This window comes from Lepisma saccharinum, chromosome 6 (genome assembly GCF_977018435.1).
Source record: "Lepisma saccharinum chromosome 6, izLepSacc3.1, whole genome shotgun sequence".
Lineage (NCBI taxonomy): Eukaryota > Metazoa > Arthropoda > Insecta > Zygentoma > Lepismatidae > Lepisma > Lepisma saccharinum.
The window spans coordinates 2,821,197-2,841,503 of NC_139234.1; the positions used below are offsets into that span (position 1 = coordinate 2,821,197).

The 20,307-nt window shown below is 38.3% G+C and overlaps 1 protein-coding gene and 1 long non-coding RNA gene across 2 annotated transcripts in view; one reads left to right on the top strand and one right to left on the bottom strand.

The window, feature by feature from the left end:
- Nucleotides 1–1,364: 1,364 nt before the first annotated feature.
- Nucleotides 1,365–7,083, top strand: LOC145989192 (uncharacterized). The gene is made up of 4 exons (XR_014441810.1): nt 1,365–1,623; nt 2,746–2,833; nt 5,606–5,719; nt 6,789–7,083. It is a non-coding gene; the product is annotated as an uncharacterized LOC145989192 (long non-coding RNA).
- A 2,261-nt stretch (nt 7,084–9,344) lies between these two features.
- Nucleotides 9,345–20,307, bottom strand: part of LOC145989193 (uncharacterized) — a 37,525-nt gene continuing 26,562 nt past the window's right edge. The window contains exons 6-8 of the mRNA XM_083124495.1: nt 15,793–15,988; nt 11,638–11,810; nt 9,345–10,173 (exon numbers count right to left, since the gene is read on the bottom strand). Coding sequence (XP_082980621.1) covers nt 9,871–10,173; nt 11,638–11,810; nt 15,793–15,988 — 672 coding nt within the window. The 3' untranslated portion in view covers nt 9,345–9,870. The remainder of the gene's footprint in view (nt 10,174–11,637; nt 11,811–15,792; nt 15,989–20,307) is intronic.

A 20,307-nucleotide genomic window follows, 5' to 3' on the forward strand; every position in this document is an offset into this window, starting at 1 on the left:
ATTTTCTCGCAACTTCCAGCCACTAACAAATATCTTTCTAATTAATAACTCGGCTAAATCACTTAACGTGATTATTTGTACAACCCATCATGGAAGTACAGCGCCACATTTCAACCTGGTGGCGGAAAATTGAACTATTTTTTTCCTTTATCGCCATCCTCTTCCCCATGGTCTGCATAGTGGATTCACCAATTTTCAGAGTTTTACGATGCCTCTGAGTTGTAACTTTAATTCTGGTCACCCGGTATTAAACATGATCGCAAAAATTGGTAAATTAGTCGACAAGCTGAAAAGTTAGTTGCCAACTTATACCTCACTAATCCATGAAGGACATAAACGCTATTTTTCACTTTCGTTGTGATTAAAAATTAAAATTAATATGATTTGCTGTTTAGTACAGATCAAATCGGTTACTAAACCACTTTGTCTCAAAAGATCTCAAATTTCCCTCTTTCCATGTTCAAAAAAATGAACAATGTAATGTTATTTCCTTGTCAAAGAAGTGTGGACATTAGTTAAATGCACAATATTTTAATTATTACTTAATCGTAATCATCCACTTACACTTTTTGGAAGTTACATATTTGAACCATTTTATATATTTTGCAAAACTTTGCTACATGTTTCTGTACATATTCCGAAAGTTAAAATTACAAATAAAAGTTCAGGCTCTAGTAATGACTACAGACATAGCAAAAATCATGTCGAGTAAGAAAGTAATGGACTGCTTTTGTTTGAGAACTGAATGCAACCGCTATCTAGTTAAAACTGGAGATTTGGAAATATTTTCATTGGCACAAAATCAAAATTTCCAGTTGCATTTTGCGACTTGCGGCCCGTAATTTCCAACACTGCCGGGAGTATGCTATAGAGGTGGAAAGTCGCATGAAACAACTAAAATTCAAATATCGATGTTTTAAGTCCATTTTATGCACAGGTAGGCTAATCGGGACTGAACCTACAGTTTAAAGTGGGATCCGAGCCACTGTGTATTGTGTCTCCACCCGGCATCGAACCAGAGACCTGTTGATTGCAAGGCGACGACGTTACGTTCACGCCATCGGGAAGGCTAAAATTAATATAAAATATTGTAAGCCTATCAAGGGTTCATCTGAACCATTGTTATGTCATCAAGTATTAAACCTCAGGTTATCCTCTGAACGTGACGTGAAACTGAATAAAATAAGAAATCAGCCATAACTTCGCAGCATATTTGATTTATTGCACCGTGAAGGACATTGAAAAAAATGTACATTACATAAATGACTTCTCCTGACGTTTTAGTTCCGGTGGCTTTCAGTTAAAGGAAACTGCCTTTGAAAATAACACAGGGATTTAATATTTCACTTCCAGTACGTCGCAAAGCGACATTCGAGTTCTGAAATTGCTGTGGAATCCTTTCGTGGTGAAAGCGCTTTACGACATTCTATCACCTTGACCCTGTGATACAATAAGGGGAAAAATCCCAGTTGTGCACTTAGTTCTGCCTTGCTGACGAATGTCATCCTCAGATTTATCGCCCGCTCATGCCAGACCTGACACCTTGTATTTACCTAACTGCGATAGGAATTGTTGAAAAGAGTTCACAAGTTGTTAGTGCAGGAAGAACTTCGAAGCAGACAGGTACGTTAGTGGTGACATTTTTGTCTTGCATATCTCCACGTTGGAGATATGTTTTTTCTTCTGTTAAACTAAGAACGTTCAATGATATTATTGTTACACTGTAAAACTAAGTACAGTGGGATTACCGTGCAAATTGTCCATTACTATTTTCATTAATTTTTCTCTTACATCCTGTGTGTTTTTAAGCGATGGATTCTTTTTATGTATGCTGGTGCAGACGTTGTAAACAGCTTGTTTTGAGTTTTCTTTTAATTCTTGAATCTCTTATTGGGTCAAATAAAGTGCACGAACATGGTGATGGACAATTTGCACGGTACTACTCATGGATCCCACCGTACAACAAAGCACGTGTATGTGCAAGGGCAGGAGCTTTCGTGAAACTAAGAGTCTGAAACTGCAGTTTTAGTAATCCAAATGACATCGCATGAGTGGGATATGTTCAAGAAAATCTACAGGTATTTGATTGCATGTAAGTTCGAAATTGAAAATCTATGAACAGATTTATTTAAGTTTAAAAATTATCATTATCTTGGGCGTGATTTTAGGGCGAAAATCGATTGCGACAAATGAAATCTACCAAAACTACTGGCGGCGATTGAGTACCAAAACGGGGTGTGTGTGTGTGTGTGGGGGAGGAATAGTTTACTTCATTTTGGTAGACAAGGATTAACATTAACAGGCTATAGTGCAGGGACAAAAAGTAGGTGTGGGCAACTGCCCCTCTAATCACAGCCACTGACTGATAGTTCGAATAAAAATGTTGGCGTATCCACCGGTTTCTAAACCTTCGAACGGTTAGCTACACCCTTTTAGGCCACCTGAACATAAAGTGGACTTATATAAACTTTGCATTGAAATTATTTGAATGATTACAACGCGAGAAAAGATTCAGAAATCCTCTAATAGCATCGAACTGCGTAATAAAAAATAAATTACAGTCCTGAATAAAGAATTATGGCATAGCTAATGAATGATGTCAATAAATGGATATACTACGCTATTAACGAATAGAGGTTATGTCAACGTATAAATGTATATATTTATATTATCAAGTAAATACCATTTCATTGGATAGGTTAATAATTCTCTCTATATACGTATTTTTTCTTTATATTTATTCAGGCAATGACTAGTTGGAAAGCAGTAGTTCTGGTATTTCTCGTGTGTGGCTCTGCTGTACTTGCAGGGACTATCACAAACGTCAGTAATGGTAAGTTTCATATCATCCAGAATCTATGTCACACTTTCGCTTGCTTCTGTTATCCCTCTTTAGAATATACAGGAGACAAATTTCCTCTACAAATTCACATTTAATATTCTTGAAAATAAATTTCCATAACTTGCACTTAGTATTCCCCAAAGTGTTTTTGTGCTTTATTCCTCCCCAATGGCGTAGTTCGATACCCCGTGGAGGCACATAGTGGTTCGGATCTCATTTTAAACTGCAGGTCCAGTCCCGATCAGCCAATCCGTGCATAAAGTGGACTTAAAACAACAACTCGGACTCTTTTTAAGTAATAGGGGCTGCTGCCTTAGCTTAATTTTGTTATGATGAAGAAAAATGACTGAAATAGTTATATTGGCCAGTTTTATTCAGAAAATGAAGTCGAAGGGAGTGGGATTCTGGACCCAATAACAGTCCTTGATTGTTATCACAGATGTGTCCTGAGTTCACGTGAAGCTAACGGGAATGCTTAGGTCATAGGCAGCATGAGGGCTATTGCGAACGTATGCAATTAATGTATGGACAATTCCCAAATGAAGGCACTGTGTATATGTAATCTTAAGTAACTACAGTATCAGACCCCCTCCCCGCACACAAACATATCAGCACAACTACGTCATTGGTGAAAAGTACCTTTCACTCTTCTTTACAATTACGAGCAATTTTGTATAAAGCAGCAAACACGATACATGAAACATTGATAATTTTGTCTCACGATAACTACCTGTTTTTCTTGTCTACATTTCACCTTCTCCGCAGATAATGACTGATAGATAGAGGCACATATTTTTGGTAAATAAAAAAGCAAAATTTCAGTACAAAAACGGAGCCAATTTCGGGTTCAAAAGTGGTAAATAAAATAAAATATCGGTGTTATAGCGGTGAAAAAATGGATGAAAAGTGGTATATAAAAAGACGTATTGGTTTTAAAATTGTGAATATAATCCCAAATTTGATTTAAAAACTACACTTATTCCACAGAATTAACATTTCACTTCTAAGAGAATATTTATGTAGTTATCAGAGTTTTAAGTTTATTTCTGTGTAAAAGAGTCCATTTTTGCTTCTCCAATATTAACAGCAGAATGAATTAATTTTCCGGGAATTGCATAACTCTCAGGATAATTCAGACCTCAGAAGGTGTCGCGTCGGTGAATAAACCCTGAATTTCGTGTTTAAGAGTTAATTTCGCTTTTTGCAGTTCATTTCGCATTATTTCGTGACAAAATATGGTCACAAAATGAATCTCTCACCTTTCAAAAACATGAAAAATTAACACTACAATGTGTTTTTTCAAATTTCGTTATTTCGTTAAAAACGAAATATGCATGCCCCTACTGATAGATAATGCGTCATTTTTTCTTGTAAATATTATTAGCTGGTTACGAACTAACTTGGTTGAAAAATTAGACTTGTCATTCAAATTAGCGTCTTACATTATTTTTAGGGGGTTTACATTGTCTACATAAACTGATAAACATAAACGCGTAGAAAACGCACGTAGACGTAGCATTGTAGTCTGCGACGTCACTGTGAAACGACATCTCGTTTCGTTCGAAATTAGAACGTAAACTATTGACATTTCGCATAAATCAAAATTTTTCTTTACTATGCCACTTATTCAAACCACCATGTTGAAACATGCTAAGTGGATGGGTTGGTTGGTTTCTTATAGGTAGATAGTATGCGCGTTCTAACTTGTTTATGTAACTTTTTAAAAATATAATTTTGTATCCATTATCGCGAGATGAGACAGGCGATTCGAGACTACTGTCTCTGTACCATACATACATCCCCAGAACGCCCGTAAGGTGAGTCCACAGGGGTCGCTTAATTGTTTACGTATTCATCCCTTCTACCCTTTATTTGTATCTCTATCCTGTTGTACCTTTTCTGCGTTCTCTTTTCTGTCTTTGTACCTCTTCTTGATTATTTCTTTTTCTATATTTTCCGTCAAGTTTTCTGTCCGATATTCTTCTTTATATGATTCTTCTATCTCACTTCTCCCTTCTTTATTTCTTACTCTTCATCTCACACTTCTTTGTCTTTAATTTCCTTTCTCTCTTTTTCTCTGTATCTCGCTTCATTCATCTCTATTTCTCTCTCTCCCTCCTTTCATCATTATCTCTCTATGCTTTAAAACATTTTTCTGATAACGTTAAAGTCTGGCGCCCAACGGCGAAATGAATAATTGAGCGCCCAGTTTTAACGTTGGGAAAACTCGCCCACTGGAGCGGAAGTGCGTTGAACGGAAGGAATGAGAGAGGTATACAGGAGACTCTCTCTAATTCGAACTTCGATAAATCGAATTACTCGGTAATTCGAACAGAAGTTCATTCCCCTAGAAATCATGTTTAACGATGTGATCTTTTTGTTAATTCGAATTTTGAATAATTCGAACTTTCCTCCTGTCTCCTAGGAGTTCGAATTAAAAGAGAGTCCACTGTACTGCTGTGGGATCCGCTCCGTGGGCGCCCAGAAATACATGACGTCACTATATTTCATTTTGGGACGCAACTTATCGATTTTGACCCCCCCTCTCGCTTCCAAAATTTGTGTTAGGTTAATCACGACGATGGGAGTGAATGATGAATGGATGAAGAAGAAGACAATGAAACAACCAGTCTTTAACCAGAGGCTTGAAAATGGGACCCTTTACTTCCTACTGCGCTATGGTAACTACTCCCCCACGGAAGCTGTCAAGGTATAAACTGGTCTTCTTACAATGGACTAATTGCAGCATGTCCTCTGTTTCAGGTAGGGGTGCCAACTGTGCAGGATTGTACTGCCGTGAAGCCACGGGATGCAACGTGAATCAGTATGCCAACGGTACACACACCATCACCCACAGAGCTTGCACTGATAGCGAAGGTAAGCAGTTGCAATTTTAGAACGCTTTCGTGTAATTTATAGCTTGAATCGTTCGCTATTTTTGTCACGTGGCAGCACTCTGACGCGATAAAAGTTTTCAAAAAATTCTCCTATTTTCAAATGCACGAATGGTTAATATTTATTTAATAATCTACATTAACACGGGTCTATAATATAAATATTACCGCAGCTCTTGTAGAGAGGAGCGCAAAAATATTATGAGGCAAATTGTCCATCGGTTTGTTCATTCGCTCTATTGAAGTCTAAGAATTAAAACAAAACATCGACCAAGCAGTGCGACTTGTAGCGGTTACTTTTTGCAATACGCTCAAATGTCAAACTCTCATCAATATAATATACTCTGGAAACGACATTCTTCCAGACTAACAAGGCTCTGGCTCACATCCAGCATAATCGTCTCTGGAGTTTGTGTTCTGATCGCCCATTTATCAATTTCATTGTTGCATTTAACCAGAATCGACATAAAATAAATAGAAGTAAGGGAAGTGGTACAATTCCGTTCCTCAAAATTACGTACAAAGCAAAAAAAAAAAAAATGTATAAAAACAACGATACACAATTTGCCTGGTAATATTTATGTCTGTCACTGTACTTCATGGGTTCATTATTAAAATAGGGATTATGGTAAGTTTTAAAGATTTTTACGGTGATCTATTACACAAGGGATCTGGCAAGATTGAGACAACGGAATGTTCAAGTCACGACTCCTCTTGTTTCATTAAGGACGTGATGTATCTACTGTGCTAAAATTGTGTGTCAAAAGTAAAGCTAGTCGAGTTTATATTCGTTGCAATAGAACTTGTGCCCTACAGTACTTCTTTCATTCTTTGCTATTTTTATAGTACTTTCCCGTTATACAGTAATGTTACCACGAGCATACTCTTCTCAATATTCATTCTGACTGATACGCACTGGAAGCAATAAATAAAACAATCTTTTTCAAAATCAGATGCCAAATTTATAAACGTTATGGAAATGTTAAAATAATCAAATACCATATTATAGGGGACTGTCACTGCTTACTGTTATATCTTATTTTTCGTTTTAGGGAATGTAATAAAAGAAGACCACGTCTATGAATAGAACTTCAAACGGCAATTATTGGAGAATGACTGCAGAAGAAATTAACAAAATTGAAGATGGCTTGTTGAGTTGTTGCATAAAAATAAATATATTGTTATTTTATTTGTTGACATAATAATATTATGAATTTCATTTCCTTAGCCACGAAAATCCATAATAAACCGGTATGCCTAGTAATCAGAGTGCTACGAAACCAAAGGTCTTGAGTTTCCTTGAAAGACACATGTGCATATGAAATATAAGTTTGAAAATACAACACGCTGTTTTTTTTTTTTTTTATCATGTTGTATTAATATTTAGACGCACATTAAACATCTACACGAAGCTGTTTGTAAAAAGTATACATAGCCTTGTGTGCAGTTGGGGAAAGAAGCGCACGAAGTTCCCACTTTTGCCGCAGATGGCTCTGCCCACTGTTGCCCAGCAGCGCTCTCTCACGCGACCATTGGGAACTATTTGGAGGCTTTCAACTTGTGTATAAATAATTACCACATATATAGAATTTATATATTTTCCTTCGCCCTGGAAAGGAAAATAACACATGCGAGTCATTATCCTAGAACACCTTACTTTATTACCTATTATTAGTATATTTTTTACCTTAACTACTTACATTTTATAAGTATTTATATTCATTTCAAGGTCTCTCCGATAGGGCAATGGTATCATCGTCGCCTTGTAATCAAGGGATCCCGGGTTCTATACCCGGTGGAGGCACATAGTGGTTCGGATCCACTTTAAACTATAGGTCCAGTCCTGATTAGCCTTAATGTGCATAACGTGGACTTAAAACCAAATCAATCAATATTTATTTCACTTTGTATATTATGTTATAGCCTATATCTTCCAATTTACAAATGTATGGTGAAGGAAATATACATAACCACAAATAAGAAAGATGTGTATTCGATAATGGATATTCAACCTAGTAATTTTGATTTAAATTATTTGCATGTAGTGCACTTGAAAGTGGTTATGTTTGTATTATAATACATTTATTTGTCTTTTGTATAGGATTATTAATTTCTTCTCTTGAAATACATATAACTTTCAAGAATCATTGCCTGTGTTTGCTACAATGGATTTGGCAATGCCGCATGAAAATTTGTGCGGAAATGTCATTTTTTTTTTTACATTTCCGCAAACTTTCATTTGTCTGCAGAAGGGAACTCAACACTCCCGAGCTATTTCTTAAAATTAGGCTGCTAGTTTCCCAATATTAACAACTATTGCTAATGTTTTCACTGATGAAATTTCAAACAGGATAAGTTACTTTGTCCATAAACAGCTTTGCATTTACAAACATTCAAGATGTATGAGATAACTAGGGAGACAAATTTATGGTAAATAAAAACTGACGAGAGTGGTAAATAAAATGTTAGATCAGCGGTATATATACACACCAGCGGTGTTAAAAACAACAGACTAAGCGGTATATACCAGCGGTGTTAAAAAACAACAGACTAATCTTATCGCTTCTACAGCTAGGAAGTTCAACGAAACTGGAAGTTGAGTAGACATTCGGGGGAAGAAAGGAATGCAGCTTCACAGGGAGCGAAGTTTTCGAACTGAGATTATGTGCATGGGAAATCCCAATTTGCAGCGTCTTCCTGATGTGATCGAAGATAAAACGTTCTTCAGCTGCAAGTGGTAGGAAACTTTAGGCAAACGTTTTGTTACAAATCGACAGTTTGCGCGCACAACCTCGATTGCCGGTTTTTGCGTGTTTTCTACTTAATTTGATGACATTTCACGGTTATTTCGCGAAAAAGCGTTCATTTCGTGGAAAGCACACATTTCGCATTACTTTGCGAATAAAACTCATGCATATTTCATCATTGGGGGTGTAGTTACGTCCAGAATGTTCAAAATTGCATCTTTTTTTTTTTTTTTTTTTTTTTCTTCACATTTTGCGATTTCGCGCATCGTGAAAATTCAATGTCCCTAGAGATAACTATGTGCTAAATTTGTTTGAATTGTTTTAAGTCCACTTTATGCGCAGATAGGCTAATCGGGACTGGACCTACAATTTAAAGTGGTATCCGAAACACTGTGCAATGTGCCTCCATCCGGGACTCCAAGGCAAAGACGTTACCACTATGCGATCGGGGAGGCGTAACAGTCGTAACACTATATGTACTGCAGACAAGGAATAATGCGATTAACACGGGCGAGCACTTAGATTTGATTTGGTTAATTTTACTTCGCTTTTCTGCCACTTTCAGCTAATCGCAAAGATGAGGATGAGTGATGTTATGATGAAATTGATGAAGGGACACTCACAAAGAACACCCATGCCTAGGCCGGGATTCGAACCCGGGACCCCTGGCGTTGTAGCGCGCTGTGCTAACCACTCCGTTACAGAGGCCGACACGAGTACTTGGAGACCTGGGTCGTAGGTGGCCAGCAGATAGCTACTACCACCAGTACCCGACAAACTGGACAGCGAATTCGACAATGACATACTAGCTCTATATAATTACTTTAGAATTGAAACACTTATTTCTTTACTTGCCTTTTACCTCCATGCAGGGAACATCAGAACCTCCAAAGCGTTCTTCATTTCTTACTGGCAACGTCCCAAATGGACTGTTGTTTTCCAACTTCAGTTGTAAATAGTTCCTTGCAGAAGTACTTCTCCTTTTTCATACACAAACTACCAGGTTGGATACTCTATTTTCGTCTGCCAATGATCTAACACCCAAACCGTTGGGCCAACTAGTCTTTTTTTTATGTGGGAAATGTTGGATTGTTTGGTTGTCAAACTGAAGTTAGTCGCAAGTTGCTCCAAGAGTTGTTTCCAATGCTTGCCCAACCCTGGAAAAGTGAGCCAAATCTTTTCTTAAAACTACTCTCCCCTGTTAAGATCACATTCAAGAGTATGCTGTCAATTATAGAATGTAAAATAAATTACATGTGGCAGTGTTCGTTAACGCCCATTTCAGTCTCAACGCATTCTGAAAATATGTATAATATTTCATTAATGAAAGTGGGAGCTATTTCGTCACCCATACTGTTTCTCGTTTCGTTAACTGATCTGGATTAATTTAAAGGTTCCTAATCTTGAATAGAATTTCTCGTAGCCTGGGATCGAGATTTAGCCCACTCAGCCTCCGATGCAAGCTTCCAAAATCGGCCACCTCAATCTCATGGCAGGGATCCTCTGATCTAGGAGGTATCGGCGGACACCAAACAGGAGACAGCAGCCTTTCGCACAGTGCTGCCATCCCGCAGAAAGTTCGAAAATCGAGAACGTCGCTTTCTGACCAACCGATAAGCCTGCGGAACTCATCTGCGTGTTCTTGCGATAGCTGCTTTCCCATTACTTCTCCCAGCGCTGGTATCAGATTCTGAAAGAAGAAATGAATTGGCCTACACATATTTTCACTTCACTTGTAAAATTAATGTCTTTGCTTTCCTAAGAACAAGGTGGAATAGAGACAAGGTATGTCCAAGAACAAACTAAACCTCTCCAAAATTGTTTTATATACTTGTTGTAGAGTGGGATGCATAAGTATTACAAAGCAAATTGTCCACCGCCAAGTTTATTATTTGATTTACGCAATGAGAGTTTCAAGAATTGGAAGAAAACTCCGAATAAGCTGCTGATAACCTCTGCACCACCAAACATAGAATCTATTTCTTAAAAATTAATGAAAATAGTCATAGTCAAAGACAATTTGGCAAGCAATTTTCATGCACCCCATTGTACAGTAGGATCCATATGTATTACCGTGCAAATTGTCCATCACCATGTTCGTGCATTTTATTTGACCCAATAAGAGCTTCAAGAATTAAAAGGAAACTCAAAACAAGCTGTTGACAACTTCTGCACCAGTATACATAAAAATCCATAGCTTAAAAACACGTAGGCTGTAAGAGAAAAATTAATGAAAATAGTCATGGACAATTAGTACGGTAATACTCATGGATCCCACTGTACAGCTTAATCAGATTTATCCTCTTGAAAGTAGTTCTCTCCACTGTTAATACACCTCTACCAGCGTTTCTTGCACTGTTGGAAAAGGTACGGGTTTTGTGGAACAGCCTATGTGTCTCATAGCGATGTTCATCAATCTCTTTTATCGTCTACTAACAGCGTCCTTTGAGGTGGATTTCATCCTCGAAACGCAAGGAAGTTCGCAGACCAGGAGCAATAGGGGGGCTGGGGTACAACAGTTTTGTTCTGCTTCGTAAGAAACTCGAAGAAGAAGCATTTATCTTCAAGTATCTTCATTTTCTTTATATCAGAAAATCGCCAGAAGCCCAGACTATCACCTCACTTGAACGTTTGTAGACTGGAAATGAAATAGCGTAGAGTGATGCGACAAACTGTAAATTACTTCTAAAGATTCCTACAAAGCAGCGCCAGCAGCGGAATAAGGAGTATTGTCACACCGACGCACTATTTCGAACATTCGTTTCTTTTTGAACAGACTTGTAGGAACATTTCTTGTGTGTGGAAATTTGTTGTGGCTTGATTTGAAGCCCTCACAGATTTGCACAAAACTTCTGTTTTGAAGTGTCTTTTCTTGGCAATTAAGATTTTACAATTATCATTCAATGCAGGTTAATGAAAAAAATGAGAAATCAATTGGAAAAAGCGCTTAAGATTATAATCACGTTCGTTGAAAATTTCGGGCGGACCCACCTCTATAAGTTCCACTTTGCATGTAGACTAACACTTCTAATTTGATCAGTAACTTTGTCAAAATATAAAAAGCAAGAATTTTCATTACCGTTGACATTGTGTTCTATTTTTCGGATTAACACCTTCAGCATTTTTGCCCACGAGTGTTTATTATATACATTACCTTTGATAGCAGAATTCTTTCTTTGTAATCTCCATTATGTTCATTGCTATCGAAGTCCACTTCAGCTTCTTCTTCTTCTTTCTCTTTGTAGCGGTTATAAACTGTGTTGTAGAGCGTCATTCTGCTGCTGGAAATGTAAACATGCTTCTGTGCGTATTGCAGTGGAGTCATTTCTAGAATAGAAAGAAACGTATAGTTATTTGCACATGACGAGTAAATAAACGTACTGACAAAGCTTAACTGAACCGGAAGTGACGCCACAGCCAGCAACAGATTATCTCAAAACACTGGAAAGGGCCAAAAATGTAAATATTTTGCTTTTGGAAGTTTTAACTGCAGTATATCACCGCAGTTCGTTGCTTCAAACAGGCTCCAGGAAACTTTAATTATACAACCCGAATTTGTGTAATGTCAACAGTGTATTCAATTCGGTATTTCTGTTCAACTTTGTAGACATAGTGATAGTAATAATAAGTAAATGCAATATATACACAGTACTTGAAAACAATTGAAAAGAGTCCCTATAAACACATCAACGGAAATATACAATTATGGATGTACAGCAGTAAAACCATTGCAATTAGGTTTTTATTATTGAAATTTGACATATCACTTTTAACATTAACCTCTCATATAATAGAATAAAACACACATAGTCGATGGCAAATATATCAGTAGGCTAAACTGTCCAATACTTTGTTCAATAATTCGAACAAAACACCAACGAAGTATTTTACAACTTCTGATCCAGCATCAGTACAATTGAGCAGCCCTGGCCCAAAACCATGGTAACGGTTGAAGTTTTTGCTTGCGATGACGTGTGACCGGCCAAGTGAATCCATCACTTCAATGTAAAGTCACGTGAAATGACAAAACGACAGTGTTGCAGTATGCAGATATTAAACACCAGAACAAGAACAATGTCTAGATGAGGATGTGTACTACAGGCTGTGGAAAAGGAGATGTGATAGCCACTAACGCCGTCAAACGGTTGGGCGGGAACTTTACGTCACATACCATGAAGAAGTAATAGGATCTGAGCTAATTATGTCCTTTGCGATTAGTCGCTTCATTAAATGATTTACTAAATCTCATCAATTTACATTAATATTTTGAAGGCATTTGCTCATTACATTACGTGGAATAAGAAGTCATACGTACCATATAACTAGTGAGCAAAGAAATGTAAAGCCACACAACTAGTTTGCAATACACCGAGCCTCATGTGCGACCATTTGGACAGTTTTATTGTCGCCAATTATTTGAAGGAGCGCATCATAGACCTCTCCCATTTGACATCTCAACAAAGTTAAGGCATATAGTGCTGATTAAAAAATATAAAAAAGTCAAGACAGCGTTTGTAATTCTTCTCCTTCGTGACCCTCACCGCCGGGTATGTGGCAGTCTTGGTCAAGAAGGTGTACAACACTGGGAATTGTGGAGGAGTACCATAGAATTGAATTCGTAGTAGTAGCTGTGGTCATATAGATATCGCAATATTATACTTCACTTCCCTGACCTGTAACACTGATCACAAACTTGCATATACACACAAATTTTAAAATTAAATTCCAATCTGGCGTGCAAAACTATATAGTATCCACATTGTACGAGGGGGTGGGGAGACGATAACAGAGAGTGTATGATACAGGAAATGGTATCTTGGCTCTGTGTAGTCTGTTAAAAAAGGGCGTGTCTGTGTTTGTTCCTTAACGTGTAATGTAAGAATATATAATTTGGCGTTCGTTTGATCACATGCAGGAGATTCATAACGTGATGTTCTTTTGATTGTATGAAAAAAATACTGGTGACATTTTGAAGGATTCTATAGAGCACAAGTTTCAAATGTATTATACAAATTAGTAATAGTATTTTAAATATTTGTGGCAACGTGTTCAATTCACTGAAGTATTCTTAAAAATGTATACTACTATGTAAGACCATTACAGACACATTAACATTTATTTCATAGAACGTATAAGCGATATTAAAAAATACAATACTTCTGCAACTCAATTCTGCTTTATGGCCAAGTTACAAAGCAAAAATTAAACCATTAAGCTAAACTCCTACAGCTGATCAAAATCTAATTACGGCTTCGCAGTAACGCAACTTAGCTTTGAACAAAACTTCGTGTATATGTTGTGCTTATAAAATACCGACACGAAAGTTGTATTAATCATTTTACACATCGGTAAGAAGCCACACTTGGTTTCTACTGCAGAAATTAAAGACTACACATCGAAAGGTGGAAAAAATCTGCCCTTGCATGTTGACCTGAGACTGCAGTGGCGTTCCCAGGATTTTCGAAAGGGAGGGGTTACGTACACTATTTTTGTCATCCCTCATTTTGCCATCTTTTCCTACATTTGACGTTCTTTCTTTTTAGGAATACTGGGCCAACGGGAAGGGTTATAACCCCCACCAACTTACCCTTGGGCACGCCACTGCCTGTGAGAATGAAATATTACTTTATGCCAAGTTTGCGTGAAAGCAAAGTTGTACAATATTACATTTCATGTTAGGCAGACTTTGATATATTCGCGGAAACATGTTGTGCACTGAAGAGAAAAATACAAGTGCATAGCCTAGTGTAAATATAGCGTACATAATTGCTCATTTGAACTTTTCTTTTCTGGTATACACAGTACATTATGTTCAACGTACTTGGAAGATGTATCTTGTAATAAATAATAATAACAAGTGGTGTGTGGTATCTAGAAAAGTCGGGACCGGGATCGGAAAGAAAAATTCTGTCCCGATCCAGACTTCAGCAAATGACTTCCCTACTTTTCTGGATCCCGAGCAGTCGGGAAATACCGAATGGTCATTTCAAAACGGTATTCATTCTTTTCTTTTCTACATTGCAAGTGCCTGGAACTTATCGGAAATTGTTAGTTTTCATTCCAGAAATACAAAGACAATCACTTAAGGTGAAAATGACGTGTAGAATTTGAAATTTCCAGAGCGTCGGAAAATTTCGGAAATTTCCCGTCCCGAAAATTTCCCGACTAGTCGAGAAATTGCGAATATTTCCCGTCCCGAATGACGGGATTTTAAAAAAAATCCCGTTCCGATAAATAATATTCTGTCCCGCATAACAATAAGTACCTATCGATATTTATTTTCAATTTGTCTAAAGCCACAAAATGTAAATGGGTGGAAATGCTCATTTGTGTACTCGATTTCGTGTTTTCAGTTTCTGGTATGGTTTTTCCTATCTGCATAGTGCAACACTAGCGCATAGATTTGGAATTCATTTCATTGATAAATTCACTTCTTACCGTCGTTTCGTCATCACGAGTAAACAACGGATTGGCCCAACCTATACTTCTAATAACCTTGCAATTGAGGACTAAAAGTGGTAAACGTTGTAAGTGCCAAAAGCGAAAGTGTTGGGAAATCGCATCGTTCAGCACATAAGCCCGTAAGAACGTTCACACTAGTGACCTCTTTACACGCCCTTTGAACTACTTAGAGGGCTACCAGCCACATTTCACGTTTACCACATTATGAAGCATGGCACAGTTCACAGTTTAACGTGGAAAACGGTGTTTGAATTATTGTGGCACTTACAGCGTTTACCAATTTTAGTCTTCAATTCCTTTCCTTAAAAATACCTCGTAAAACGTAAAAGAGTAATGAATTATAATAATCTGTTAATGTTTATGCAGTTCAGTGTGCAGTCAACGGCAAAGCTAGTAGCGGTCAATTTTGTTTAGTTGATTTGTTTCTCTTGTGTTTTATTTCCTGTGTGCTTTTTAAGGATTTGATTTGATTTAGTTTATTTTACTTCGCGTTTTGTGCCTCTTGGCTAATTTGCGAAGATGGGGATGAGTGATGAAATGATGAAATTGATGAATGGACATTCACAAACAACCAAGCCCGACCGGGATTCGAACCCGGGACCCTTGGCGTCGCAGCGCGATGTGCTAACCACTCGGCCACAGGGTCGGGCTGTTTTTTTTTTTAAGGAATTAAAGTTGTTCTATGCTAGGAGAGTTTGCTTTCCCTTTCCATACCTTTCTCGTTTCACTTCGGACATGGACAATAATCATACTATCATCTTTGTCAGCGTCGGTACACATAATTTTATTACAGGATGTAAAACAAGAAGAGAGAATAAAATGGAGATGGACAATTTGCTGTACATACCGCTGAGTTGCGTAATGTCTAGAGGAAGGTCGAATCTAGCGCTTCGTCTAGAGAAAGAGCGAGGTAACTTAAGCCAGAAATCAGTTGTCTCCTCGTCTAGCTGGTATTTATCCCTTCGCTTGGCTTGCCTTCTCTTCCTTACGCTAGATGGCGTTGCAAGCTGTGTTCTCATGGCCTCATCCAAAGCTCTTCGTCTCTGAAAGAAGAGGAAGAAAGGAATCTGAATCTGTGATATTTTGCAGAGAATTATTTCTGGTTTGTATATTAAAAAGATATTTCGTTGAAGAAAACAGCCATTTTTAGTACACATTTATGTACCTAGATATTCTAAACTCGCATGTTGAACATTTCTGCTAAACTTAAAGACAGGAACGTAGCTAGGTTGATCAGTTTGGGGGGGCCCAAAACCAAAATGTAAGATTTTTTTCTATCAAACCATTAACAATTAACAAGCTATTAATATAATGTACCATTTTTCTACCTCTTGGGTTAAATGCGATGATGAGATTGAATGATAACACGATGAAATGGCGATGGGACAGACATGATGCAATCATAACTGTCCAAGGTCCGAACCTGGTACCTCTGGAGTCGTAGCGGTTCGAATCCCGGCCTGGACATGGGTATTTGTAAGTGTCCCTTCATCAATTTAACCATTAAACACGGTGAAGCACAAGGACCCTTGCTCATCGACACGGAGACAGGTCAGGTCAAACATTTTTGGGGTCCAATGAACAGATGGTCACACTTTCAGGCATCTCCCTCCCCCCGCACAAACCGCTCTGTCCGCCAATTGTTTCAGTTGAGCGGCAATAGTGACCGTGTTACGCAATTTTCTATTAGATAAAATGTCCAGTGATATTGGTAGTGAAGATTAAGATTAGCTTGCCATTAGTTTCGAATATTTGTGTAATTTCGTGTGAATCAACTTTCAATTACAAAGCTTAGGAGTAAAATGTGATCGCCCGACTCCGTTCCCCCACCCACTTAAATATAAGCAGCCTCCTATTTGAGAGTCCTGTTATAATCCCACCTATCGCATTGTAGAAAGTAAAATTGTCACGTAAAAATACGTAGCACAATATATTGCATGTGGCCCGAGCGAATCGAGTAATAATAGTGGTTGAATGATTTGGTTTATTTTACTTCGTTTTTCTGTCACCTTCGGCTAATCGCGAAGATAAGGACGATTGATGATACGAAATTGATGGAGGGACACTCACAAAAAACATTCATGCCCGGATTCGAACCCGGAATCCCTGGCGTTGTGGTGCCCTGCACTAACCACTCCGCCACGAAGGTTGAAACGAGACATAAAAATGTAACAAATAAAATAATTACTGTAAATAATTCTATTTGGATGAAATAACAATGGGTCTACAAATACATAGCTACAGTGTTGCTAATACGAGTAGTATTGGAATTATATTTATTATTAATATTTTTACTCTTAATTTAAATATTTCATGTGGTGTAAGGCTTGATGTGTAAATAAATAAAACTAGTATTCCACCTGAGAATACCACAAATTGATTTAAAAGTTACACATTCTTCTGTGACACATATGAGTCGTATACTAATGGAGCCATTATGGTGGTGATTACGAGAGTAATGTATATTTCCGTGACGGAGTGGTTAGCATGTGCTACGATGCCACGAGTCCAAGTATTATTTATGAGTGCCCCTTCATCAATTACATCTAATCTTCACTCAACCTCTTCGTCGCCATTAGCCAAAGTGGCAGGGGTCCCGGATTCTAATCCCGGCCTGGGCATGGATGTTCGAGAGTGTCCATTCATCAATTTCATGCTATCATTCAGCGGCGGCTCGTGACTTCTCAAAGATGCGTGCTACAACTGATGCTGTTTTTCATGAACATATAATGACCCCTACCCCCACCCACACATACGTTCCGGCTCTGTGGTCGACTTTCGATCTCGCCATCGAAGTTCCGGGTTGGAGTCTCGGCCCGGATATGGGTATTCTTTGTGAATGCCCCTTCATTAATTTCATTATTACAAAGAATACTCATACCCGGGCCGAGACTCCAACCCGGAACTTCGATGGCGAGATCGAGTGAATTTAAATACAGTGCTGTTGTCAAGATGTTCTTTAACATCATTGTCTAAACTGCTGACAAAATCAAGGAGCCCTAAAAATACCCCAGGGTTTGCGGAGGAATCTGTTTCATCGTGGCCGGCCACGCAGGGCGAACGCAAAAGCTCCACAGAACTTGATGCAGTCTATGATTTTTGACAAGACGTGGCGATTTTTTTTCCAACTTGCTCATTATGCGATTCTAGATAAGCGTGGCTTAACTGCGTTGCTATGTTGACAGTTCCGAGAGAGAAAATTTAACTCATTATTCATGTGCTTTTTGCTTTCACTATGCTTTCTCATATATTCACATAAATGTCCTAGATCTTTTACCCCTCCTTTAGACCACGAATCATTACTTCCAAAAAGTATGCAAGGAAAACAGAATAATGCATTTCGAATTTGACACCCACAAAGCCATGGTTCACTATCCTACAGTTTCCTATTAAATCGCCTTTTATACGTAGCGTTCTTACCTCCCTTTGCATTTTGCGATAGATCCAAATCTGGCAACGGCCGTCCTAGCGCTTTTATTTCCAACTTTTCTTCAAGTGTTCTTGAATAGAAAGGTCGCTGCAACAAAGAATCCACCGAATTCGTCGTACACTAACATACAATTAACTTTCACTTCTAACAACAACAAAAAGCTAATCCTTCACAACAATGACCACCACTTCACGCGCCACGCGATTTTAACACAATGAACCGTGCGGAAAATTTTCGGGTCTGGAAGGCGGGGAAAAATGACGGTACTCTGTAAGTTTGTTTCTTGACTATTGAAGTGCTACATAAACACAAGGAAATGTATTTCTAGCATTTAAAAACAGGTAATTTAGATAAAATATAAAATTAAAATTTCCTAAACATAAATTAAAAACAGAATCCACTTTCGGAAGCAAAAAATGCACGGACTATAGTTTCAGAGTTGCAATCTTTAAAACATACCACCGAAATAGATAAAAGGCTAAGGGGTAGTGTCAATTCGAGATCCAACTTTTTGCAGCTGCTGATGTTGTATACAACATGTTACAAACATTACGTAAGACTACACTGATAACGTACAGAACGTTTGAAAATGACATTAAAAAACGTTGTTCTGACAGAGACAATAGGTTGTCGTAGACTTTCTTCTTATCCTGAGATGGCACACTTACCGTGCTGAGTTTTCCTGTAGCACGCTAGCAGACGATTTTTCTCGAGCCGAGACCCTATCCCCCGTACAAATCGAAGAGTGGGGGTGTACAGTATTCATGTGCGGAGTGATGAAAAAGTGGCGAAAACGTGCTGTTGAGATTTTAGCACGGTACGCTATTCCTTATAGCCCCAACAGCGTGACGGAAATACGTGGCACCGCTGGTAAATGTTGAGGCTCTTAACATGAGATGTTTCATTTCACTTTGCGGCCTCATTAAACTTCTTGCATCTGTGAGATATGCTTTATTCTTCTTTTCATTTTAACAAATTTAGCAACGTGCTATAGTATGGTAGCACGTATTAAGCAGCCGCCACTGCTATCATCACTCATCCTTATCTTCGCTAATTAGCCAAAAGTAGCACAAAAAGCAAACTAAAGCGATCATTCAATCAAAATTCCATGCAATTTATTGCATATCGCAGGTTTATCTCTATTTACCGTGACGAATTGAGCTTTCGTTTCATTCATATTAAAACATTTTCAGTCCATATTTATGTCACAGTAGGACGTGAAAAGGGCAGGAAGGGGTTACTTCGAGGGAGGGTGAGTAACCTTGAGTGGGCCAATCACAGAGCTGCCACTTGGAAAAAAGGACCCAAGATCAAACCTTGTTTGTTCTTGGGAACCTCTCGCCAGGAGCGGGGCTCCACTATGCTGTTCTCCATTTAACTCCATGGGTTTGAATTGCCTGAAACTTCTCCTCGCGAGTTTCTGGCAATGTGAGACTTGTTCTGTGCTTCACTGTATTTTTATCCTTAGGCTTTGCCGCGCTTGACCTTGTTGAGGGTGCCACCTATTTCGGAAACGACTGGAAATTAAAAATTTGGCAACGCAGAGTACCACGAGAATTTCCCCTCACCACGGCAACTGAGTCAAGCCGATTGGTTCAGCCGTACGTGTGAGCCTCCTTGGCTTTCGACGGAAAAGATAAAACTATAATTTCCAAGTCCATTCTTTGGCCGGAACCACTGTAGCAGTCAAATGGGAAAGAAAGGTATTGCTTGGGGGTTCGTGAAACTCAAATTGAAGAATAGTGTTTCAAACTGAATGTAAAATTGATTAAAATCCTATTTTGAATTATTTGTCATCAAAGTAAAATTTTCAGCAAATGTAGAACAGTTTGCCGGGGCCACATGAACGTTTGGGGGGCCGGTGCCTCCGCGGGTCCCCCCTTAACGACGTCCCTGCTTAAAGAGTACACAGCGTTGCCAGAAAGAAACTAA